Source organism: Nannospalax galili, unplaced genomic scaffold (assembly GCF_000622305.1).
Source record: "Nannospalax galili isolate Female #2095 unplaced genomic scaffold, S.galili_v1.0 scaffold737, whole genome shotgun sequence".
Lineage (NCBI taxonomy): Eukaryota > Metazoa > Chordata > Mammalia > Rodentia > Spalacidae > Nannospalax > Nannospalax galili.
Window position 1 is genome coordinate 2,645,206 of NW_008341172.1, and position 26,118 is coordinate 2,671,323.

The 26,118-nt window shown below is 40.5% G+C and overlaps 1 protein-coding gene across 2 annotated transcripts in view; it reads left to right on the plus strand.

Moving 5' to 3' along the window:
- The window catches only part of Exoc2 (exocyst complex component 2), a 190,617-nt gene that overhangs the window by 89,604 nt on the left and 74,895 nt on the right, over nt 1–26,118 (plus strand). For both annotated transcript variants that reach the window (XM_017799040.2, XM_008836674.3), the window contains exons 12-13: nt 14,540–14,665; nt 17,858–17,982. In XM_017799040.2, coding sequence (XP_017654529.1) covers nt 14,540–14,665; nt 17,858–17,982 — 251 coding nt within the window. The remainder of the gene's footprint in view (nt 1–14,539; nt 14,666–17,857; nt 17,983–26,118) is intronic.

Consider the following 26,118-nt stretch of genomic DNA (forward strand, 5'->3'; position numbering starts at 1 on the left):
AAAAAAGAGTGCCTTTATGTCCGATTGTCAGCCAGACGCTCTTTCCCTTTTTTTATTGAATTTTTGCGAATTTAACAGAATACGTTTTTACAGTATTTACCTCCCCTCCCCATCTGCACTCCCCTTATTACCCCCATCCAATTCATGTTCTCTTATATATAAAATAAGGCCTATAAAGTCAACTTTGTGTCCCCAAATGTCCTTGGTGTGGATGGAGCCTGGTCAACCTACCAAGAGTCTCACCCTTAAGAGAGACTGACTCTCCTTCCCAGCAGCCATCAGTTTTGAATAGTTCCTCACACAGGGATGGGTTTTTTCCCACTTCCCATGTCTGTGCTGGGATTTTTGTCTCAGCCAGTTTTTGACACCTGTCATTTCCTAGGCATTTCCAACCTTTTAACCCTGTGACAGGACATTGTCGTCTAAAGAGTTCAAGCTCAGGAACCTCATAATCAAGTACTGAAAAACCTCCAAACAAGCCCAGCCCTCAGAGGGTTTTTGAAAATTTTGATGCTTTTTTTAATTGAATTTTTGTGTATTTCACACAGAATATTCCAGTCAGTCTTAATCATCTTTATACCCCCTTCTCCACTGCACTGTCCTATAACCCCTCCCTCCACTGGAATTCATACATTCTGTCATTTGTCTTAAGGCCTGTTGGGTCAAGTTAGTGTCCCCAGTCATCCCTCAGTGTAAGTCCATCCACTGAGGTCTAGTCAGCCTATCTAGAGTCTCTTGCTTTAGGAAGATCAGCTCTTCCTCACCCAGCAGTGATAAGTTGTTGATATTTCTTCAGCTAAGATTGAGGTCAGCTGTCCATTTCCCCAGTTCTATGCTGGGTTTTTGTCTAAGTTTGCATGAGTCCTGTGCATGCTGATAACATTGCTGTAGGTTCATATGAGCAGGGTCCCAGGAGCTTGTCTGGACTCTATTTCCACGTGATCATGTACCTCCTCCCTGACTCTTACAATCTTCCACCTCCTCATCTGTAATGGTCCCTGAGTTCAGGGCGTGTGTAGTTTAATAGAGGAGTCCTGTCCACGAACCAGCGTTCTTCAAACTCTTAAGTCACTACGCTTGGTCGTTTATGGCCTTTTGTGTTCCTGGCCATCTGTTGCATGAGGGAGCTTCATTAATGAGAATTGATATATTCATTATTGTCTTCTTTACCCCTTGTTCTATGTTCCGTGAGCCTTAGGTGTATGTAGAGGTTGCATTGTAGATGTGCCACATAGGCTTGGGCAATTCACAGACAATGTGTATGTGACCAATTGTGGTACTCTGTAATAGTCTCTGTCTGGTGCAGAAGATGCTTCTTTGATGAGTGGTGACTGGGATATTTGTCTGTAAATATAGGGATACATATTTTGCACACAATAAGAAATTTTATATTAGTCTAGGGAAGTGACCGTTTTGGGGTTTTCTCTACGATCTATCACCTCTCCAGCCATGTGTATTTGGCTATGTTTACAGTACCACCCATGAGTTTCCTCTCATTTAATGGACTTTTAGTACAATTAGGTAGCTGTTGATTGCCCCCAAGATAAAAGTGCCACTACTGCACCAGTGTCATATGCTGTGCAGGTCATTGACGTGGTTATTTGTTCTTGAAGCGGTGTTGGACCATTGGTTGATAGTCCCCCTTAGCACCTTGCATAGTGCTTTCCAAAGCTATGATAGCTTGCCTTTAGGAACCCTCATAGTTTTAAGTAAGTTCTTGGTTTTGTGCTAGGCTGCATTCATGATTATTCTGGGGCACATGCAGCCCAAAGGCTGAAGTTTAGATGCATCTCCTAGGCTCTCTGGCCACAGAGTACAGGCCATGTACAGACAGGCTGGATCATTGCCATGTTGAGTATTGTATTGGAGGCACAGGACAGTGCTGATCAGGACTCCTGGAGCTCTGGGACTCTGGAACATACAGTTTTTTTTTAAGTCACAGAAGTATATGTTTGGTTGTAATTGTGAAAAAGGCTGCAGAGTGCAGAGTTTAGAAATCATACCAGGCGTGCCCAGCCTGGTAGGGGGGATACAAGGAAGGCTTCTGGAGGGGAGATAACGGTGGTAAATATAGTCACAGTGTTTGCTGACTACACCCAGGAGTGTGTCCTGACAAAGGATTTTCATACCCATACAATTTAGTATGAAAGTTTTCATTCCTAGGATGTGCATCATATATTAGAAAAACAGCATCTCTGAAAATTTCTTGTCACTTCTTTACCTGAAGTATCTGGTCCCAAAATTCTATCACTGAAAATCTGAGCCTTTGTTTTCCTCAGTGCTAGGCATGGAACCATGGGCCTGAGTTAGGCAAGTGTTCTGTCACCCGACCACACGCCCAGCCCCCTTCCTACCATCTTGATGTTATATGTTGCCATGTATATTTGTCCTAAAGTGCTTAAATCAGCATTTCTGGAAAAAAAAAAAAAAGTGACAAAGCCTTATGTGTAAGGCTCTCGTTTTCTGTTTTGTTTCCGAAGTTTTGTGTAGAACTTGCTCAGCATTTGTAGGATAATCAAGAAAATGTGTTAGTTATATGCTTTTCCTCATTTATTTCATAGGTTGGTTTTCTTACTTAAAAGTATTTTAGGAGCTGGAGAGATGGCTCAGCAGTTAAAAGCACTGGCTGCTCTTGCAGAGGACCTGGGTTCAATTCCCAGCACCCACATGGTAGCTAACAACTGTCCTCTACTCCAGTTCCAGGGGATGCGATGCCCTCTTCTGACCTCTGTGGGCATTGCATGACACGGGTGCACTTACATACATGCAGGCAATACACTCATACACTCAAAATAAAAAAAAAAATTTAAAAAAAATATTTTTTGAAAAGTATCTTATAATGCTTTGAACTTACTCTACAGACTTCATGACAGTACAGTGTAATTTCCTAAATTCATTAGGTGAATTTATATAGGTTATGGTCGAACTGAATTTTTTCTTTGACATCCTGAGCATGCTTAAATAATGCCTTTTTTATTGTCACTAAATACTAATATAAATAGTATTTATAGTATTGTAAATACTATTTATAATAGTATAAGTATTTAATAATATTTTTATTCTTCAAACACTTCCTAAGTATACAGTATATATTGATCATCGCTGTCCACCATTACTTCCTTCCTTCATATACTGATGAACTCCCTAGTCCTCCACTCATCTCCCAACTTTGTGTTTTTTGTATATTTTTTGTTTTTATTATTAATAACTCCAATCTAATTAGTGTTGAATTGTTTTATGCAAATAATTTTAACATATAACTTTTAATTAAAAGATTGATGTAGTTCAGGATCAGAAGCAGTTTTTATTATTTCATTTTGTAAAATCTCACACACATACACGTGTGCTGATGGGGACTGAATTTGGGACCTTAAACATGCTAAGCAAGCATATCACGACTGCCCTACACTCCCAGTAAACCGAACATGTTTAATTTTGATTTCCTACCTTCATAGCTAATCTTTCACCTGTTTCTTTCCCTCCCTCACTCTGGATTAGGTTTGAAGTAGTCACATAATTCAGTGTATAATTTTCAGAGATAAGGGCTAAGCAAAAATTGTTATTAAATTACCAGTATCAGTACTTGAAATACTGTCAATAATTTCTTTTTATTTGGGAGTTTCTGTTTTGTTTGTTTGCTTTTTGCGACAGGATCTTTCTGTGTGGCACAGGCTGGCCTCGAGGTTGCAGGGATCTTGTGGCCTCAGACTTCTGCTGCTGGGATTATAGGCATATATGCCTGATCTTAATATCAAATATTGGGTTAATTTTCAAGTTTGGCTATCTTTTATGTAATATATAGTTGTTGATGGTGGACTCTTCACAGATATTTATACATCTTAATTGTATGTGCTGTGATGTGAAGCAGTAGGGAAGAAGGCCACTGAATAGCATGTGGATCTTCTGTCAGGCTTTCACAGTGCTACTGCTTTTGATTTGGAAGACATGGGGCATCGGGCTGTGTAGTCAATGGATCATGCATTCTTGTGTGATCAGGTGTCTCCAGAGAAGCCAATGACAGGTATATGGTGACTCCATATACTGAGGAGGGGAAGAAGGGGAAGGTGCCAGGTTTTCCCTGTTTCACCAGACTATTCTGTCTCCAGGCCTGTGAAGTATAAGTCACATCGCATCTCCCTTGGTTACACTCTTGGAGCAAATATTTCATCATGCAGGATTTCTAAACTGGTATCAGAGCAAATTGAATTTCTCTGGCAGGCAAGGCAAGCTGGTCATGGGCCACTTAGGAAACCTGTGCCTAAAAGCATCCAAGGTAGATGAGCCACTTGTAATTGCTGCAGTTTTTGATGCTCGTTGCTGTGCATAGGTGGATCCTATTAAGGAAAGGTTGTATAGCCTAACTAGTAATCTCTAAAATGATACCTTCAGTATAAATAAATGCTTTGAGAAGATGAAGGCAAATGTGTTAGGAGGGGCCCAGGAATTTTAAGGTTGTACCTGGCAGGCTACCTCTTTTTTTCCCTCTAGAGCTATAGGACTCAGTGTGGTGGGCATGGGAAACGGCATTACCATTGGCTGACCTGATGGCTTCATCTGACCCCTGTGTTCGGGGACAGAGTGACTGACTGACTGGCTTTGCATTGATTGTAGCTGTCTGTTGGAGGCTGGAGCAGGTGAAAAGGTGGTTCATATTCCAGCTGTCGGAAATTGCTTGGAAATGGTGTGCCCTAAGACAATAGTGCCTATATTTCATCTAGAACTTTATTGTAAAGTTGCCTTGGTTTTTTAAAGGTTATTTTCAGGAACCTAGTCTACCTCTTTTTCCCTCTAGAGCTATAGGACTCAGTGTGGTGGGCATGGGAAACGGCATTACCATTGGCTGACCTGATGGCTTCATCTGACCCCTGTGTTCGGGGACAGAGTGACTGACTGACTGGCTTTGCATTGATTGTAGCTGTCTGTTGGAGGCTGGAGCAGGTGAAAAGGTGGTTCATATTCCAGCTGTCGGAAATTGCTTGGAAATGGTGTGCCCTAAGACAATAGTGCCTATATTTCATCTAGAACTTTATTGTAAAGTTGCCTTGGTTTTTTAAAGGTTATTTTCAGGAACCTAGTTTCAAAATGAAAACTTGTTGATTTTTCATTCTAAAAATTGTGTATTTTAAGTCATTCTCTTATCATAATTGTACTTAGATTATTAACTCTAGAGGTGAAAAATAGACTTAATTATTTATACCCATGGTGGTTAAGAACTGAGAAAGTTTTGTGAAATAAAACTCAGTTTTAAATGAATGGACTATAGATATTTAAAGCAGAAAAAGTATGGGGATATGGTGGCACATGCTTTTAATCCTAGCACCCAGGAGGCAGAGGCAGGGGAATCTCTGTGAGTTCAAGACCAGCCTCATCAGCTTAGCAAGTTCCAGGCCAGCTGGGATGACATGATGAGACCCTGTGTAGCTGTAGTCGTTGTCATAGTCGTAGACAATCAGGAAAAGAATTCTTTGTGTCTTTTTTAAAGAGACACTAGTTTTTATATAGGACAGTTGACCTGTGTTGAGGACTTGGCTGGGCTCCTTTGCAGACCTCAGTTGTTACAGTGATAGTCTACAGTCACCCTGGAAGATGCTGCTCCTCAGATTACAGCATGAGGATGACACAACTAGAGAGCTCACCATCCTCACCAAGCTGGTGTCCTCAGATGCCTGCTAGTTGGGTCCTGTTGCTGGAGCCCAAGTGTGATCCTTCGGTCTTTCTACATCGAGGAAAAGTTGGGGAGTGGCGAACAAATGATAAAACGAAGGTGAATATTTTAAAACCCTGTTTTGAAAGTTTCAGGGGTGATGGAGAAGTTTGAAAACTGTGTTTTTCCAGCCTGAACTGAGTGGTCATCTTGCTTCCAGAGTCCTAGTGCAAAGTACCCAGTGCCCTGAACCGCTGTACATGTTAAACTTCCCCCACTGTGGGATTGATCTCTGGAAATTCCTGTGAAATTGGTCCAAAATTAGACTATGTCTTCAGGTTTCCTTCCAGGAAAAGCTTTGGGTTAATCCCCCGCTGGCATTCTCAAACAGGACTTTGAAAGGTGGGTCTTCAAAGGTGTCTTTTTGTTTGTTCTGAAAGTGGTTTGAGTTTAACGCTTCAGAGAGCCTGGCTGTGCATGGTAAACTGGGGGAAAAGCCATCTGCCTGCTCAGGCCTCTTTGGACTAATTAGGACTTCCAAAGAAAGGTCTTCTAGAATTGGGGCTCAATGAGGGACATTTAGAAGAGGGGTCAGAGCTCAGGCAATGAGTTCTTAAAAATAGTTACAAGAAAGTAGCATTCATGTAAGGCTCAGGGTCTCTTTGAAGCCTTGGAGAGGACATACTGCACTGGAGCCCACTCCCTACAGGTTCAGTAGAGGCTCTGGCTTAGTGCTGTAGCATGCCAGAGGCCCTGGGTTTGACCACCAGCACTACAAACATGCAACAAAATGATTTTATGATTTCAAACACAAAGCAGATTGTTAGATACTTGCTGAAAAACTAGAAACATTTATGTGTCTCTAAGAACTTTAAGATATAAAAAAACCCTATTTTCAGCTAAAGCTCATTAACTAAACACATAAATTATATGATTATAATTTACTTATAGCTTTGTAAATTTACACAGTATAGCTAAACTATATTTTTTTCTTGATATTTTAAAAATACAGCAGTGACCTTCATGTGCACATTTTATGCACACATAAATAGTGGGGTTAATATAATTCCAGTATTGCCCTAATGCAAGACTAGTTTTCCTCTTATTAGATTAAATTGTCATCTCTATTAGGAAACTATTGACAAGTTTGCTGAGTTTTCTTCAGAACTATAAAACTTCCCATAGTTAAGAAGAGAGTAGACTATGTTGTTGTACACATATTAATAAAAGCGACACATACCTTTAGTCCCAGCACTCGAGGCAAAGGCTGTCTGAATCTCTATGAGATTGAGGTCAGCCTGGTCTACATAGTGAGTTCCAGGTCAGCTCTGGCTACAGGGAGACTCTGCCTCCAAAAAAAAACCCCAAATAAAAATTTATAATTTTTATTTGCAAGTTTTAATGAGTCTATAGACTGAGACGTTTCCCTTATAGGGTTCATCTTCTGAAGACTGAAAGAAAATCGTTTTTTGCTCAGTGTTTATCATAGCGTGATCAGAATGATAGCCTTTAAGTTCAAAAGAAGGAAAGAGAAGATAGCAGTGCAGCAGTACAGACAGGAGAGTCAAGGTGCTCCTCAGCTTGTCTGCCCCTCACTGGGAGCAAAACCCTGTGTAGTGTCCCATCTCTGAGTCCTGGGTGGAGGCACTTCCCCCGGACACTTGGTCTTTTGCGTGTTGTCGTAACAGTGTGTTTTAAATTGGCTTCAGAAGATGAAATGGTTAGCAGGATTTTGTTTGCTTGCTTTAAGATTGTGAGGCTCTGTAGGGACATTGAAGACTAAGTAGATGCAGGAGAGGGAAGCACAGGAACAGTATGAATTTTTAGTGCAAAGTGATCTTTTCAGCCAAGCAAGGATCAGAGTTTCCATTCTCTGTCCTTTCTTCAGGAAGAAGAGAACTCCCAGGTGATGTTTCGTGCACCATGAATTGGATTTGAAGTGCATGCCGTTAGAAATTGCCACTGTTGTTTGAAAGCAGTGTGTGTACAGTTTTATTTGCTAGAAGGTAAAGCAGGAGATTTTTATACAATGATTGTAGGATGTTTTTTAAATCTAACTTAATGACAGTTTTACCTTTCAAATTAAAATTAAAACTAGTAATTCTAGTAACTTTGGCACTTTTTTTGAAGGTGGTTAATTAAGACTTGAGAATTTGGTTTGCTTTTAGAACAGCATTTTGGATCCTGCACCGTAAAATAACAACTGTTGCATATCATAGGAAAGAACTGGATTATGTTCTCTTGTAAGAGATTCTGTTCACCTTTTTTTCTGATCTCTTTTAGATCAGATAGGCCACAAAAGCTGCATCAAAGGACTCTTTCTGAGGGCGCTCCTGCAGCTGGCTCCCTCTGACTGGCTGCAGCTTGCAGGCTTCTTGCAGCTGCACCATGTCATGTCTAATCCGTCCTCTCTCCCCAATAGGAAGACAAGTTTGAGCCTAAATACCAATGGCACATTAGTTCAAAATGTGTACATATTTCTTGGTAATTTTAAGAGTGGCCATTACAAGTATTTTAATTCGGTATTTGGTCAGTTTTATACTTCTTTAACCTATATACTGTAGGCATATTTTCTCAGTACTATCTGTAAATGTATCCTGAAAGTTCACGCCTGCAATTTTGCTTTCAAAATGCAGTTCCTTTTCCGAACTCTAGTTTTGAATGATGTTGAAATGTGTATCAGAAACATCGCAGGGCCTGGAACTTGCTAAGGATGCTCCAAAGTGGAGTGAGATAACTCTATTGACCATGACTCCCTTGGGTTAATTTAGATTAAATGATTACCTTTAAATTGAGGAAATCTCCCTGTTGGATCTTTAAAAATATAGAGTCAGAAGATCAAAGAGAGCGTTTTTATCTGTTGACACAGGTCTTATTCGTGAGGAATTTGTAATTCTGCCTTGATACACCCACCCCCACCCCAGCCTTGGCATTGAAATTCCTCTGTGTGGTGTGCTTGAAAGGAATCCTATCCTGCCTCTGTCTGGAGGCTCTGGTCCTACATGTTTGGTCAACAAGCAACAGTGGGTGGTCGGGCTGTAGCACAGGACAAGGGCCCGCTGTGCACAGGAAAATGTGTTCAAAGGTGTTTAAGGGTGGTGAGGAAGTAGGCTGCCCTTCTGAGTCTGGGGCCATGGATCAGTGTTCCCCCCACTATTGTAGACTGTGAGAAAACTTGCCGTAGGATGCATAAAGGCTGGAAAAATACAGTAAATGTATTCACCTAGCTCCACATCTGCAGGCTTCCTTTAAGAAGGGTTTTTCTCCCTTTTTGTTGTATAGAGCCTGTTATACAAATTTTAAACACTATTTGCATTTAAAGTAAGAATAATCTTGAATTTTTTTCTTTGATTGATATGTGGTAGTGTTTCCTGGAGTCTAATGGAAGGTATATATGTAATAAGTTTTAATTTATTTTTTAAAATAATCTTCCTAAAGTCCTTCTCACTATTTTACAACTGATGGTTGTAAGATTGAGTTTTTGCATAAGTTTCGTTTGTGAATCTCACAGGATCTTTTTCTGGAATAGTAAAAAACTGAAATGCTTTTGTAATATAAATTGCACCATTTTGGAAAAAAGTAGCAAATGTTTCAAGTTGTTAATAACAAATTGTGAGAAATGGTGATGTGACAAGGATTGATCGCCTCCTTGGTGTTCATGGTAGAATAGCTTCTGTTGGTTCTAAACACATTTCCAACTGTTCTTCTCTCAGTAAAACAAAATTTCGGTTCTGTGTTTAAATATTATTTCAAAATTATTCCTAATTTGATTTTGTTTGTAATTTGTTGTAAATCTACATATTCCAAATTGGAAGAAAGAACTTTTTAAAATGTTTATACAATAGGTTATAGAAATTTAACTGGAAAAATCAGGCGTCAACTTTGTCAGCAGTGAAGACATGCATCGTTTTGTGTGTGTGTGTGTGTGTGTGTGTAGAGTGTGTCAAAGGATTTTTTTCTTTTAGTCATTTGGTAAAATTATAAATCAATCACTGGTTTGTGGAAGTTGGAAGGATACAGCTAGATGCTAAGAGTATGTTACTTCCAGAGTGTTGTTTGTATTGTTTCCTGTAAATTGGTACTTAGAACTGGAACACCATGCTGATGACTGCTTGTGCTTCAAGGCTCTCTGCCTATTTGAATTTTTTTTTTTTTTTTTTTTTGTCTTTTTGAGACAGGGTCTTCCTGTATCCCCAGCTGTCCTGGAACTCACTATGTAGACCAGGCTGGCCGCGAACTCGCAAAGATCCACCTGCCTCTGCCTCCCAAGTGCTGGGACTACAGGCGTGCACCACCATGCCCAGCTATTGAAGTATCTAAGGAATAACTATGATGTCAAAGATCACCTGAGAAATTTTATCCCCCAGGTGATCTTTGACATCATAGTTATTCCTCAGATAACTTCCACAGGTTACAATGACGGCATTTTGATCGGACAGGCCTTTTTTCGTGTGAATGTATTTGTGTATATCACTTCCTTTTCAGGCATAGCTCCCACTCTTGCTCTGTGTGAAGCAGCAAACTTTTTATGCCTTTAGTTAAATAACACTACTGATCCAAGCTCCAAATTGTAGGACTGGGTAGCAGAATAAGTGAATTTCCCATTTTGTTCATACTATTAATTTAAATTTTCTGATTCAGGGGCTGGGGAGATGGTTCAGTGGTTAAAAGCACTGACTGCTCTTGCAGAGGACCTGGGTTTTGTTCCCACACCCACATGTTAACAGCCACCTGTAACTTCAGTACTAGGGGATCCCATGCCCTCTTATGGCCTCTGCAGGAATCTCATGACATGCGTATACTTACATATACATAAAATAAAAAGTATACTTTTTTATAAAGTATACTTTTATTTTTCATAAAATAAAAGTAAATAAATTAAAAATACAGATTCAAACTGAATCATAAAAATCATAATTTTATAGCTAAGGCACATTGTACAGTTGCATTGTTTAAAGCACTAGTTTTTATTGGTATGATTTGCAACATAGCCTGTGATTGAGCTGCTACCCGAACTCTACGTTGGCTGCGTGGCCGTGAGACTTCCTCTTCCTGTGTAGTCCTACTCTAGTTTCTGATGAGGGGACAGTCAGGAAGTATAATAACTTCCTATTTTACAGTAGTGTTCTTAAAGTTTCCGTGTGCTGGGGATGGAGAGGTGAAGTGTTGACCCAGCATGCTTGAGGCCATGAGCTGATTCTGCTCCCCAGCCCCCAGTATTGCCAATAAAACCACCAGAGCAAAAACAAAACCCAAAATTTCCATTCAGCAAAAATCATAAGAGTTTGTTTCCTGAGAAAGTTTATGTCCAAGAAAACAAATGATTTGTCAGAATTCATATTAATGTAGTATTAGTTTGAAAAGGACAGGGTTCTTACACATTGTTACAAAAACTTTATTCCCCCGTCACCTACAAAAGCTCCCATTGCAAACAAACTCATCGAAAATCAAAACTGTGTGAATATGATAGAACATGCTCCTCAGCTGATCTCCAAATGGCCAGATCTGTTCACTTTCGGGGAAAATATACAAAATGACATCATTTTCAGTTGTATATGCTTTTTAAAGATTTTTCTTATTTTTAATTATGGAGAGGTATGTGCTCATATATGCAGGTGCCTACTGAGGCCAGAAGAAGGTATAAAATCCCCTGGAGCTAGAGTTAAAGGTGGCTGTAAGCTGCCTGCCAGTGGGTGCTAGGAACTGAACTTGGATCCTCTGCAAGAACAGTACCTGCCCTTAACCACTGAGCCATCTCTTCAGCCCCAGTTGTATATGCCTTATATAATGAACAAATTCTTTCAAGCCCATCATGTGATACTGCTTTCATATTGTAAGGTAAAATAATCAAGAAAAGATAGGCTGATTTCTTGTGAAATATTTTAAAGCTGTTTATTGATTTTAGAGTTTGCAAAATTAAGTTTTTATCTTATTCTCTGTTGTCTTATAGGAATACTTGTCAGAGCTACTTCATACTTATAATCATTTTGTAGAATACAAATACCAAGGCATGTAACTGAAACTTGAAAGGAGTCAGAGTCCTCAAGGTTTTAAATTTTTTGACAGTAAATAATTTGTGGTAACTGGTTTATTTCAAATAAATTTCCTCTTAAAAGCATAACTCTTCTAGTTCCTTTTTACGCATTGTAAGGCTTCTTGATAGAGCAAAGGAACTCTACATAAACCCTTTTCTAAACTAGTGCCCACCCCTTAGTTTGCAGCTTAAGCTCTTGCCTGCAGCCCTGCAGTGCCACCGTCTGGTCACCCAGCATACCTGCAGCTTACAGAGCTGGTCCAGGTGCCAGTATTTGACCTGCAGGCCATGCTGTTCCAGCTCCCTGCTCAGAGTTAGACCTGGTAGTAAGGCTAGGTTACCAATTAAATTATTTCATGTATAACTAGCAGAGCACTGATGCCATGGTTTCTGATGGAATAAAAGCATCCTCCTAATAAAGTTTCTATTATTAAAGAAAAAGGTAAACTCATCTTTAGAGTTTCAGAATTGAAAATTCATTTAAGCTCCAAATAATATAATATCACACTATTTAAATTTGTCAAAATACCAGTTGTGGAGGAAAGAACATTTTCAGAGTTGCTGCTAAAGCAGTGGTGATTGAGTTACAGGAATGGTCGGAGTCTATTTTCAGGAAACTTGGAAATATTTTCTTTCTTAATAATTTTATATATATAAAAAAATTTTTAATACCATGTTTATATACATTATAATTTTTTAAAATTATTTTATTTAAAATTTTTTAAAAAGTGTTTGTAAGTTTGAGCCCCTTTATGTTTTTCTGCCATGTCAGAGAATTAATATTTGATTCTTTTCAGAATTCTATAATTAATAGCAGTGGAGACTACATAAACTGCAAAGGAAAATGTCACATATCATTAAAGTCTCCACATACCCATATCCTATTTAATATAGAAAAAAACATTGCCAAATGCTGTTTCTTTGCTGTCTTAGTTTCTTTTCCTATTGCTGTGAAACAAGCAACATTAAAGGGGAAAGGGCTTATTCCTACTTCCCATTGGAGTTACAGCCTGTCCTGGTGAGAAGTCAAGACAGCAGTCACATTGCCTCCACAGTCAGGAAGCCAAGAGCAAGGGATGCTTGTGCTCAGCCAGCTTCTCCTTTCTAGGTGCAGTCAGAATGGCATCAGGGAATGGCACCGCCCACTTTAGGGTAGGCCTTCTCCAGATAACCTAATTAACAGAATCTTCACAAGCTTGCCCAGAGGCGATGTAATTCCTCATAGGTGTGGCTGGAGGTTTGCCTACACATTAGTTATTCCAGATCCTTGCAATTAGCACTAATCCTCACATTTAAAGTTTGCATTTTTAAAAATATTTTATTATTTTCATTTTATGTGTATGAGTATATTGCCTGCACATATGTGAGTGCACCCGTGTCACCGTGGAGGTCAGAAGAGGGCTTCAGATTCCTCTAGAGCTGGAGTTAAGGATGATTCGTAGCTGACATGTGGGTGCTCTGGGTTCTCTGGGTCTGGGTCCTCTGCAAGAGCAGTCAGTGCTCTTAACTGCTGAACCCTCTCTCCAGCCCCAAAGTTTGCATCTTTTTTTAAAACTGTGCATCATATACCACTTCATTTTGGGTTTATAAAAAAAATTTTTAAATCAAATCGAGATCCCCTCCCCCATCCTGCACACACACCTCCCCCTGCCACACCTCGTGCATTCCATCGTACATGCCAAATCCTATGCGGTGAAGCATCTGTACCCAGATATCCCTCGGTGCAGATTCATCCACTGGAGTCCAGTGAGCTCATCCAGAAATAGTAAGATCCATCCCTCCTCACCCGACAGAAATCAATCTCCAGCAGTTCTGACTAGGGCCGGCCTGCTCCACTCTGGGCCCTTGTCTGATTGAGTTGGCGTGGGTCCTGTGCTCCATGCCACCACTGTCAAAAGTCCACATGTGCAAGCTTCCAGGGGCCTGAAAACCTCAGTTTCCCCATGTTCATGAACCAAACCTGGCAAAACAGCGAGAAACAGGGTCCCTTTGAGGGTTCATAAAAGAATTTAAGAATGGACCCAAATGGAAGCTTTTACCATTTTATTTGAATCTTAAAGAAAAACCCTCAGAGCAGGCGAGCTGGTAATCTTGCAGCTGCCTTGAGGAGGTGAATGGTGGGAAGGAGGAAAGAAAGTCATGGAGCCATGCAGGTTTAAAGCCTACAAGGAGGTCAGACATGTGGCTGACTAGCAGCCACATGGCTAGGAGAAGGAAGGTTTAGAGAAGAAGTAAAGAAATACTTAAAGAAAGCATGTTTAGTAAGAAAGGTGTGAAGAAGAAAAGGAGAAATTACGCTTTCCTGAAAAATACAGGAAAGCAGACAGACTTACAGAGACCTACATGACTGTGCCTAGGTTCTATGGAGATCTGCGCTAATTCTAGGCTGGAAAGATTAGCTATGGAAGCAGAGGACTCAGAACTCTGGGAGTTCCTTTCTAAGAGCCAGAACTTGTTTTGCCAAAATGGATTTCTCTTCTTAATTTTTTTACATTTTATCCCTAGTTTTGCTGCCTGCATTCTAAATTATGCACAAACCACTATATGGTCTCTTAATTCTGTATTAAGTCAAAATGATGAATTGAATTCTCTAAAGTTGTCATAGTGGAAATGACTTTTAAGACTGTTTAGGGCTACAGGTGAGGTAGCTTGGTAGCAATGCTCTTTCATGAAGCTCTGGGTTCAATCCCTAGCACCATAAGAAATAAAAGCTATTTAAAGTGTTATTTATTTTACTCAATAAATGCTTTACTTTAAAAAAGAGTGGAATGGTTGAACAAGAAATTTCCTTGGAAAAGCACTGCATTAAATCAATGAAATACAAATACATAAACTATATGGAAATGCTGTCTCTCTTCCAGGTAACCCAAGCCCACACAGCCCCATGCTGGACCTGGATAGTGATGTGCGTCCCTCTGTGTTGGGCCATCTCAGTCAGACCGCGTCTCTGAAGAGGGGAAGCAGCTTTCAGTCTGGTCGGGATGACAGTAAGTCATTGCCCTTTCCTCTACGTGATCTGACAGAATGTGAACTTAGAAGGATGTACTAAAAGACACTGTTAATATGCACAAGAAAATTGTCAGGAATAAAGAGATGAAAGAGAATATGATACTACGAATTTTCCCTTGCCACAGACCAGGGGCCCTGAAACCACGCTGTTTTCTGAGTGCTGGGTGACTGGGCACTTGGAGCAATTCTAACACCAGAGTTTATCTGACAGCCCTTCTCAGCGGCCATCTGAACATTCTGCACGTGGTGCAATGAGACAGAGCAGTTCACAGGCTCATATACCATGCACAGATTTAGCGAAGTAATTGTTTGAATTGGTTTGCTATGTTTTTATTTTTTAATATTTTATTTATTATTATTTTATGTGTAGGAACATATTTCCTGCTTGTATGTAAGTGTACCCATGTTATGCAGGGCCTATGGAAGTCAGAAGAGTGTATCAGATCCCCTGGAACTGGAGTTTTGGGTGGTTGTTAGCCACTTTGTGGGTTCTGAGAATTGAACCAGGGTCCTCTACAAGAGCAGCCAGTGCTCTTAACCGCTGAGCTATCTTTCCAGCCCCTATGTTTTTATTTATAATTGTTAAATAATTTTCCCATCATATAATCCTTCCAATTATAGTGCTTATTACCAAATTTCATAAGAAGGAAACTGAGTTTACTTTTTCACCTTCTGATTTTTAAAAGGTTTTTATTTCTTAACTAGTGAGAAATCAGTGTGTTCCCTCTTTGTTTGGAGCTAGACAGTAATCATCATGATCAACTGCTCTTTGAGGCTTGTTTTTAGAGTGTGTATGTACATGGATGGGTACGAATACCTGGATGGGTACGGTGTCTGGATAGCGTGTATGTAAGGAAGAGTGTGTTCACATGGATAGACTTTATAACATGGCAACAGTATACATGCATATAGGTGGACGGCACAGGCATAGGTTAGGAACAAGTCAGACCATACAGAGCCAGGCCAGGTTCAGGGCCCACAGGGACTAGGCTCTGCCTGTGTTGCTTTCCCGGCACACAACCAATTCCAAGAATCTATGAGGTAAGGGAGCTTTCCACAGTGGGGAATACAGGGTCAAGGTCAGAATAGCCACAGGGAGGAACTCAGGTCTTTGGAGGAATTATCCTTGGAGAAATTGCCATGTAACAGTTACCACCATGTCTGGCGGATCTTTCAATGCTTCAACTTAAAGATTTAAATTTAAAAGAACATTTTAAAAAACTTTTTTTGTCTCATTTTGTATCTGTAACACACCTGGTCATGACTACGTATGCTAGACAGCATGCTATATGCCATTTTTTACATAGTTCAGCTTTATTGGTTACTTTTGGAAAAAACAGCCATGTCGTCAGATGAAGTCTTTGATACTTGCCTCACATTGCGACTATGATGTGTGAACTTTGTGTTCTGTAAGCTCTGTGAAGGCAGAGCTTGCTTGGTTAGCAGTAAGCATTCCAAACGGATCTTGGGTGTAGCTGAAAGAGAAGCTCACAGTCGATTTTCAGCAAATATTAGCCAAATGAACAACTAAAAGCTTACTGTGCCCTTTAAAGAAGAACCATGTCTTTTACCATCTAAAAATAGTTTTAAACTTTTTCCCACATCATAAAAATGCTCTTGTGAGACATGGATGGCAAAGGGAGCCTTGGTGCTTCTTAAGAACATGAATAGGTGCTAACCCTCATCAATGATGATGATAGTGATGATGGTGATGGTGATGATGATGATGATGGTGATATGATGATAGTGGTGATGATGGTGATGATGGTGATGATGATGATGATGGTGATATGATGATGGTGGTGATGATGGTGATGATGATGATGATGATGGTGGTGATGGTGGTGATGATGGTGATGATGATGATGATGGTGATGGTGATGATGATAGTGATGATGATGATGGTAGTGGTGGTGATGGTGATGATGGTGATGATGATAGTGATGATGGTGGTGGTGATGATGATGGTGATGGTGATGATGATGATGGTGATGATGATGATGGTGATGATGATGATGGTGATGATGATGATGCGGCATAATACTACAGTGAGCTTCCAATCCTGCAAAACTTCCAGGTGTCTTTTTGTTTTGTTTTGGGTTTTGTGTGTTTGGTTTGTTTGTTTTTTGGTGAGAATATGGTAAAAGCGCTGCTTTCCTGAGTTTCCTCTGAAAGTGTGAAAACCCAAGGCAGTGCTTTCTCAAACTTACAGCTGCCTGTACTCACCAACCTAGCAATTCTTGTTTTGGAATTTCTTCTTTCTTTCACATGTGCTAAGTAGTGTAGGTTTCCAGTTATCAGGGAAAGTATTAATATTAACTGCAAAAGATAGAAACTGGTCTCATCTATTAGAAGGAAGCTTGTTCATTTGAATGCTTCCGAAGTACGAAATAGTCTATATCAATGGAGAGAAAAAGAATGTTTTCTGTGTGAATGTGGGACTCTAGGAACCATAGCTATGAGAAAAGAGCCAAACATCTGTTGTAACCTGAGGCTGAACTCTCTTTGAAGTTGCTGTAGAAGGGTTAGATTCGACCCCAGTGCATTCATAGTGGGTGCTACCAACTGGTTTGAATGGCAGCTGTGTGGGGAGTAGCCAGGGAGCGGCGGGGAGGTGCTCTGGAGCCAGTGGGAGATGATTATCTCAGGGAAGGTGGTGGAGACCCTGGAAGTGACCAGTATCCCTGAACTTCTTCATTTGTTTTATTCCCATTATATGGTAACATCAGTGAGATTTTAGCTTTTCCTGTGTCTCTGTTATAGGCGTGTTACTCATCAGGTGTTTGTACTTGGGTATGTTCCTGGATTCTTCACTGAATTTTCACCACCTAGGGTGTTTAGCAGTGCGTCATAGGCTCAGATTCTCCTTGGTACTCATTATTGACATGGAGCAGGCCCTGGCTGGACCATTCTCTGCTGGTGAAGGCATGGCTTTTTGTAGAGAAACTAACCACCCTGAGGAAAGGGGTGAATTGCTGAAGTGCTGTCACCCTCAGGCCTTGGCAGTTGTGCCTCTGACCCGCTGCCTGGCATTGCCAGTACAGTGCTGCAGTGGATGCCTCCTCCCAGAGGGCGAGAGAAGGAGGAGGGGCCAAGGTCGCTGTGTTCCAGTAGGGTTTTCTTCCTGATTCAAAAGTGTACTCATTGTGTTTTATTCTTTGCTCATTTAGCATGGAGATACAGAACTCCCCACAGAGTGGCATTTGTGGAAAAATTAACCGAACTTGTTGTAAATCAGCTGCCTAACTTCTGGAAACTCTGGATTTCCTATGTTAATGGAAGTCTCTTCAGTGAGGTATGTATGTATACAGATTTGACCATAGGTGGGGCTAGGACACTGAATTTCTAGTCTTAAAACTTTAAGTTTGGGAATTGGAGAGATGACTCAGCAGTTAAGAGCACTGACTGCTCTTGCAAAGGACCCGGGTTCGATTCCCAGCACCCACATGCCAGCTAACACTCCAGTCAGTTCTAAGGGATCCGATGCCCTCTTCTTACCTTTGGGGGCATTGCACAACACAGGTACACTTACACACATGCAGGCAGTACACTCATATACATTAAAAACAAACAACAGCAAAAAACTTTAGGTTTTGAGGTACTTTTTTTTTTTTGTCTTTTTTGAGACAGGATCTCCTTGTAGCCCCAGCTGTCCTGGAACTCACTGTGTAGACCAGGCTGGCCTCGAACTCACAAAGATCCGCCTGCCTCTGCCTCCCAAGTGTTGGAATTAAAGGAGTGCGCTACCATGCCCAGCCTGAGGAATTTTTTTTTAAAAAAACTTAGAAGTTTTGACACCGTTAACCATTTTCACATCTTAAGATTAATTAAAAGCATTATCAATCCCTAATACATCATAACCATGTGACCTTGACTTTATATGATGTTTGAGACTCAGTTTTCTTATCTGTAAAAAGAGAATAACATCTCAATAAATAGTTGTAATGATTTAATGAAATGGACAACTGAAGAGAAAAGGATAAGGGAAGCTTTTAGAGAATCAGTGTTGAGTGGAATGTCAGTCAGACCCAATTGTGTGGATGCAATTTTGGATGACCAAAAGTGATGGTTGACAGAGGAAGCTTACAGCTTGAGCACAGATCCCAGGAGATCCATCTAAACATGGAATGTCTCAGTGGAATGAATTTCATGGTCATAGAAGTTGCCTAGTTCTCTGTCTTTGTTTGCACAAAGGCTTTCTTTTATGTCTTTATATTTACTAAATATCTTTTTAATATAATACTTTACAATTCTTCTTTGAGAATTTCGTACATGTTTACAGTGCATTTTGCTCATTACCCGTACTCCTTCCCCTTCCCATTCGCTCTGAATACCCAGACAGTCCCTCTCCCAACTTCATCAAGCCCTCCTCTCCTCCTCCTCCTCTTCTTTCTCTTCCTCTCTACCTCTCCCATTCTAAGTCTAATTAGTGCTACCCATGTGCACATGGTTGTGGGGCCATCCTCTGGGATGTGGGAAACCTACCAGGGGCCACATGCCCAAAGAAAAATAACTCTCCTTCCCTCAGCAATTATCAGCTTCCAGTAGCTCCTCCGTATGGGATGGGGCCTCGTGAGCCCCTCCCCCAACTATGCTGGAATTTTGACTAACTTGGTCTTGGGCCGGTCTTGTGCAGGCAACTACAGGTGCTGTGAGTTCATGAATGCATTATCCAGAAGACAGCATTTCATAGCACTCCTTCCCATCCTCCAGTTCATAAATTCTTTCTGTGCTCTCTTCTATATGTTCCCTGAGCCTTGGAGTTGTGTATGTTGATGTGGGGTGTCTGTGATGTAGAGGTCCCATTTAGCAATGAACTCTCACAATCACTTATTCCCAGCACTTTGACCTGTTAGGAGTTTCTGCCCACTGCAAAAAGAAGCTTCTTTGATCAAAGTTGAGAACAGCACAAATCTATTGGTATAAACGTAAATATTTAGAAGGCAGTTTGACAACCATTTAGCAAAACAAAACTAGTAAGTTCCCCCAGTTGGACCTATAATGTCCCTAACCATGGACTTTTGACCAAGTTTACTATACTAGGCATGAATTCACTCCTGTGAAGCCAGCCTCGAATCCAGTCTTGAAAGTAATTGGTTACCCCCATAACTAATCAATCATGCCACCATTGTACCAGTGGACACATCTTGCCTGACAGGTTAGTACTGTAGCATTCAAGGTCGAGTGCTGGTATCTTTTCTCCCCCAGGAGCCTGCGTAGCACCTTCTAACACTATGAAAGCTAGCCAGCAGGAAGGAAATTTTCCAGTCAGTTTGAGATCGATTTCTCTATGCCCTGCAACCAAAATATATGGTGTCTTCAGCAGGTCTTAAGAAGTCTTCACTTATTTTTTTTAATATTTTATTTATTATTTTTTATTTTATGTGTGTGTGTATTGCCTGCATGTACGTAAGTGCACCCATGTCATGCAGTGCCCACGGAGGCTAGAAGAGGCTGTCAGAGCCCCGGGAACTAGAGTTACCAACAGTTGTTAACTGCCATGTGAGTGCTAGGATTTGAACCCAGTCTTCTGCAAGAACAACCAGTATTCTTAACCACTGAGCCATCTATCCAGCCTCGATGTTATAACTCTTAATTGATACCCACCAACACTTTTTGTTGTTTTGTCTTTTTATTGAATTTTTGCCATTTTCATACAATATAATTTGATGTTATTTAAATAATATGCCCTAGTCACAGGTCCTCTTATTGCCCCCACCCAATATAATGCATTCTATTTTAAATATATAAGGCCTATAGAGGCTAATTTGTGGCTCCAAATGCCCTACAGTGTGGATTCATTCACTGGAATCTGGTTTATCTATCAGGAGTCCCATGCTTGAAAGAAAGCATCTCAGCCCCTCCCCCAGCAACCATCTGTTACCACAATTTCCTTAGAAGGGGTTGGAGCTTCTTACCCACTTCCTCATCTCTATGCTGGGATTTTTTTCTGGTTTGACCTTCCATGGGACTTCCACAATGATCACTAGATTTTATTTATTTAGGTTTACGTATATGTGTGTGTCTTTGTAGGGGGTCTGTGCACATGAATACAAGTATCCTTGGAGAGCAGCAGCATCAGATCCCCCCTAGAACTGGAATTATAGGCCGTGTGAGCCAGCAGATGTGGGTGCTAGGAACCAAACTTGGGCCCTCTGGCCAAGCAGTATGTTCTCTTAACCACTGAGCCATCTCTCCAGCCTCTACTCTGTTTTTCTTCAGGACTTTTAACGTGAAGGGATGATGGATTTTTTTTAAAAAATAATATTTTGATTCTTTGAGACTTTCAGACAATGTTTTTATCATTCTCCCCCTTCCATTTCCTCTCAGACCCACCCTGCGTCCCCGACCTCCTTACTCCCCTACAACTTCACGTCCAATTTGTGTGCTGCTGAAATATTGTTGGGGTTGGTCGACCTAACAAGGCCACACCCTTAAAGAAAACTGATTCTCCCCCTTCTAGCGGCCATTAATTACCAATGGCAATTCAGGTAGGAATGGGGATTTGTGCCTACCTCCCCTTCCATGCTGGGTTTTTTTTTTAGCCTTTTCTATTTTATGCATTAGTTTGAGAAATACTAATGTTAGCTCTTCATTGAAGATCAGTGTCAAGAATACCTTGTGATTCCCACTGGTACTCTCCTCTCTTTGTCCTTGTTGGATCATTCATTTCATCCACCTAGTTTTCAAGTTCAGCTATCCTGTGGTCTCCTTCCCTGGTCCATTCATTGCCGAGGCTTTCCACGGTATTTTTTTTTTTTATTGGACTTACCACAGTTTTTAGCTCCAGCATTTAAGACTGGCTTTTCTTCAGTGTTTCTGTCTTTGTTGAATTCCTCTTTCATGTCATGCATCACCTTCCTTATTTTATCCAACTGAGTGTCTTTGAACATACTCCCTGTCATTTGGATCTTCTCTTACAGGTAGCTCACCCCACGTGGGGTGTAGTTCCTTTGAGTCTTTCTAGAGCCATAGAATTGCTAAGAGCTTTTGATCTGGCTATATCAGCCAAAAGGGAATATACTTCCCTTCCTTAAAGGTCCTACCTAAGAGAAATATGTAGTTGTAAATGAAAAATAGGTGGCCTACTTCAGATTTCAAGACAACCTATTGTTGAAATGAAAAAAAAAATTAATCTACTCAGTTGTATACGCCTGTGATGTTTCTAGCCTATTGATGTTCATAAACTTTTCTTTAAAGTTTATAGTAACAAGTATAATTCTGTCTGGAGATTCAAGAGTATTTTTAGAGCATTTACTTTCTCTTGAGAAGCTTGAAAGCACCACAGGGGAGTAGCAGGAAAAGAAGAGTTGGAAAGTGCCCACCCCAGCAGGCTGTGGGAAACCAGAAACTTCATTAAAGTAATGTCCGGAAGAGGTCTGGTGCTTTAAATAATTCATGTGCAATGTCATAAAAGCTTTTTCATATTCAGACACAATTAACTTAAATTTTCTTATTATATCTTGTTTTATTAAGAGCTTATTTGTTAAAAGTTTCTAGCAGTTTAAACAATAGTTCTTTAAACCATTTGAGCCCAAGTGAATCAGAACAGCGAAATGTGCCGTTGGGCTCACCACAAAGTGGTTTTGGTCTGTGTGTGCAGGAAAGAACTGAGGTATAGTTAACAAAACGGGTAATATTCTGTTCAAATCTCACCTGTAGCTATGTTTCAAATGTAGCATTTTTAAAATATATTTTATATATTATTTTTATGTGTGTGTATTGCCTGTATATAGATAAGTACACCTGTGTTGTGCAATGCCCACAGAGGACAAAAGAGGCTGTTGGAGCCCCTGGAACTGGAGTTATGGACAGTTGTTAGCTGCAATGTGGGTGGTGGGATTTGAACCCAGGTCTTCTGCAAGAATAGTCAGTGTTCTCAACCGCTGAGCCATCTCTGCAGCCCCCTGTTTTCTTTTAAATAGGGCATATCTTAGGAAGTCCCTGTGTTGGGTTTGCTCAGTTCTGCATGAGACTAAAACAGTCAGAAACTGTTGCCTTCACACAAAAGTTGCTCTTCGTTTTGTTGACAGCTTATGTCTCCAGAGAGGAGCAGAGTCCTCCAGGCTTTTCAGAAACCATGCTGTAGTGTAGTGTGCTAGAGCTTGGTGCTTGGCTAGTCAGCCACGCAAGACTCAGTATGCAGGTGCTTTTAGAAAGTGTTTAGATCTGCTCAGACGGAAGGTAGAGGTGCTTTCTGAAATATGTTCAGGCAAGTCCTGAAGACTCCTAACCATACTGATACACACATATCCATACATACATGTACACAGTGCACAGACGTGGCAAACATGTATACACATGCTGTGCATACAGTATATATGCACACATCCATTTTAAAATGCTCAAATATGATATAAATAAAACAGTGACTGAGATAACGCTGACTTTCTTCCCCTCGTGGAGAGGAAGATTAGAAATTTATTTTTCAAAACTGATCTAATTCTGTAAGTAGCAAAGGAAAAAAGCCCAGCCTGAAACAAAGGTCAGTGGTGGATGCAGAGGAGGGTGTCTGTGTGCATGACCTTCCAGCTAAGACTTAGCACACAAGTAGACAAAGACGCTCTCAGGGCACTTGTGCCGCCAAGGAGAGGAGCTGAGGAGAGCCCTGGCATGGACCGGCCCTAGCAGGCTTACGTGTCTGGAGGAGAGTTAAGGCTGGAGATACAGTGGGCCAGCTGCCTTTTGGAGAGGATCGAGTGAGGAAGCAGTAGGGTTGTGTGTGTAGGAGGAATGAGGGCCAGGAAGATGTTGCCAGCGGAGGTGGAGAGAAAGTGATAGATGTGGTTTGTATTCGGAGTGGCATGCAGGTCTTGCTGATGGCTCAAGGGGAGAGGTAAGGGCAAGCATTCAGAGGCAGCTCTGAAACAGGCTCCCGGATAAGCATGTGCCATTCATTCTCATTCTTGGAGGAAATCAGCCAGGTTTGTGTTTTTAATGTGCTGAATGTGAGGTTCCTGAGAAGTATTCTAGAAGAGATAGTAGGTGTCTTGATATCCCAGTCTGGGTCTGAGAGAACTTGGGCTGCAGATACCCATCTGGGAGACCATAAAGAGAAATGGTATTTGAAACTACAAAGCAAAATTAGTGGGAAAGGACAGAGCCAAGGAGAAAAATGTGTCTTACGACAAAGATCTGACAAATGGCAGCACTTGGAAACCAGCTGTGTATCCCTCAGTGAGCTGGGCAAAGCAGAATGCAGGCCAGTAGAGCCCTTTGGCTTGGCTGGGTAGCCTGGATTCAGAGAGAAATATTCTTGGTGTGTCACGTAACCGTCGGGGTGGCATCTCAACCATGGACATGATCCATTGCCACATTCAGGCCAGCCCAGCACTTACCCCTCATTACTGGGTACCTAATCCTGGTGCTGCTCTGCTTACAACACTTTAAACAGTTCTCATTTGTATTAAAATGAAGAGATAAAGTGGCATTAAGCAGTGAACTCATGAGTTAGCTTTTTCAGTGATTGGGGATAAATTAGGGTTTAAATGTTTTTCTTACAATGCAATTTTAATAGATTTGTTACAAGTGTTGCATATAAAGTATACTGCATTAAAAAATGGCCATAAGTCACACACACAAAAAATCTTCAGTTTGCTGTTCTAAAGGGTTGGTTACGTACAATTAATAAAACAAACATGCATCTGTAGGTTTTGAATATTTATGTCTACAACCATTTGTCAGTTTATTCAATCCTGTCATTTCCTGAAGCTTTATCATTTACTTGTTTATTTGGGGTTGGTTTTTGAAGGAGGGAGTTGCTATTGAGGATTAATCCCAAGGCCTCTAGAATGCTGAGCAGTGAGTTCTGCCCCTGACCACTCCCCCAGCCCAGTTTGTCTTTAATCAATGAAATTCCAAGTGATTACTACTTGCCCCCCACAGTTCCCTAAACACATGCTTTTATCAGTGTATACTAAGTTATTAGACTTGCTACACAGTAAATGATTTGGCAAAGCAAAAATGAATCATCTCCTGGATGTAAATCTGGTCTCTTGTATGACCTGTAACCTCATTTATCCTCTCATACCCCTCCCAACCCAAAACTTTGTTCTTCAGTCCCAAAAACTGTTCCACAAGCTATAGAAACTCCCTATGCTGCCCCCGACCCTGGGTATTTATCATACCATTAAAAGTCTCTCTCCCATCTACAATATGGAAAGGCTATCCCAATTCTAACTTTCAGTTTAAGAATCGTGGAAAAGCTGGGTGTGGTAGTGTACACTTTTGATTCCAGCACTCGGGGCAGAAGCAGGCAAATGTCTATGAGTTTGAAGCCAGCCTTGGCCATTTGGGAAAACTCTGTGTCAACAAACAAACAAAAAAATCATGAAATTTTTTTTTCCAGCTCAAATAACTGCTTCTCGTTTGGAATTAATAGAATGTTTACTCAATTGTAAAAAGAAATTAATGTAAATATATATAATAACTAATCTCCATAGAATATTTGATACAAATATATATAATATTAGTGTTAACAAACGAAAGTAGCTATGTATGATGTCACATGCCTGTAATCCCAGCAGTCTCAGTACTGGGAAGGCTGAGGACTTAGTCCAACCTGGGCTACATAACAGACCCTGTCTCAAAACTGAAATAAGGAGTCAGGCATAATGACAACATGCATGTCATCCCAGCACCCAGGAGGCTAGGGCACAAAGATCACAAGTTCGAAGCCAGAATAGGCTTCATAGTGAGATCTTAAAGAAAAAAAAGAAAAGAAAGAAAAAGAAAAGGTACTGACTTCAATCTGTTATTGCACATTATAGAGTCAGTGGATGATAGTGAAGATAGGTTATGCACCTAAGAAAATATAACTCATGATTACATTTAAATCAAGAACTATCTGTACTAAGATTTTTTTAAGTAATGTATCTTTAAAATCTTCGTGAAAAGTGAAATATGTATGATTTCCTTGATGTATGCACAGATTACAAAAAAGTATCTTCTGGAACACAGGCTCTGCTTTCTGATGTGACCTCCTGTCGTCATGAACTGAATGCAGCGCCCGTGTTCTCCCATCCATTCATCACAGTCTCCTTGACCTTTAGCTTTCCTTCTCTAAACGAATAACTCAGCTATAGAATTCCAGGCTCAAATTTATCCTTGTAATTTAATACCATAAATCTCTTTCTTGTGATGTTTAAGTGTTTATACATAAGTTTAGTCCTTTCAAAGCAAAAGTACATTTCTACAAAGGAAAAATGATAAAAGCTTCACAGAAATTCATAAAAAATTTCAAAAGTGATATATGTAAGTTAAAGTTTGAAGGATATGTAGCTGTATGTTTGTTGAACACTTTTAATCATGCATGCCTGGTATTTTTGTTGAAAACACTCAGCAGTCTAAGCCTTCTTTTACTCATTCACATCAGTAATGTTCCTGTTATAAACCAAGCTCTACACATGGTATCTCTAGCATGTATGCAATA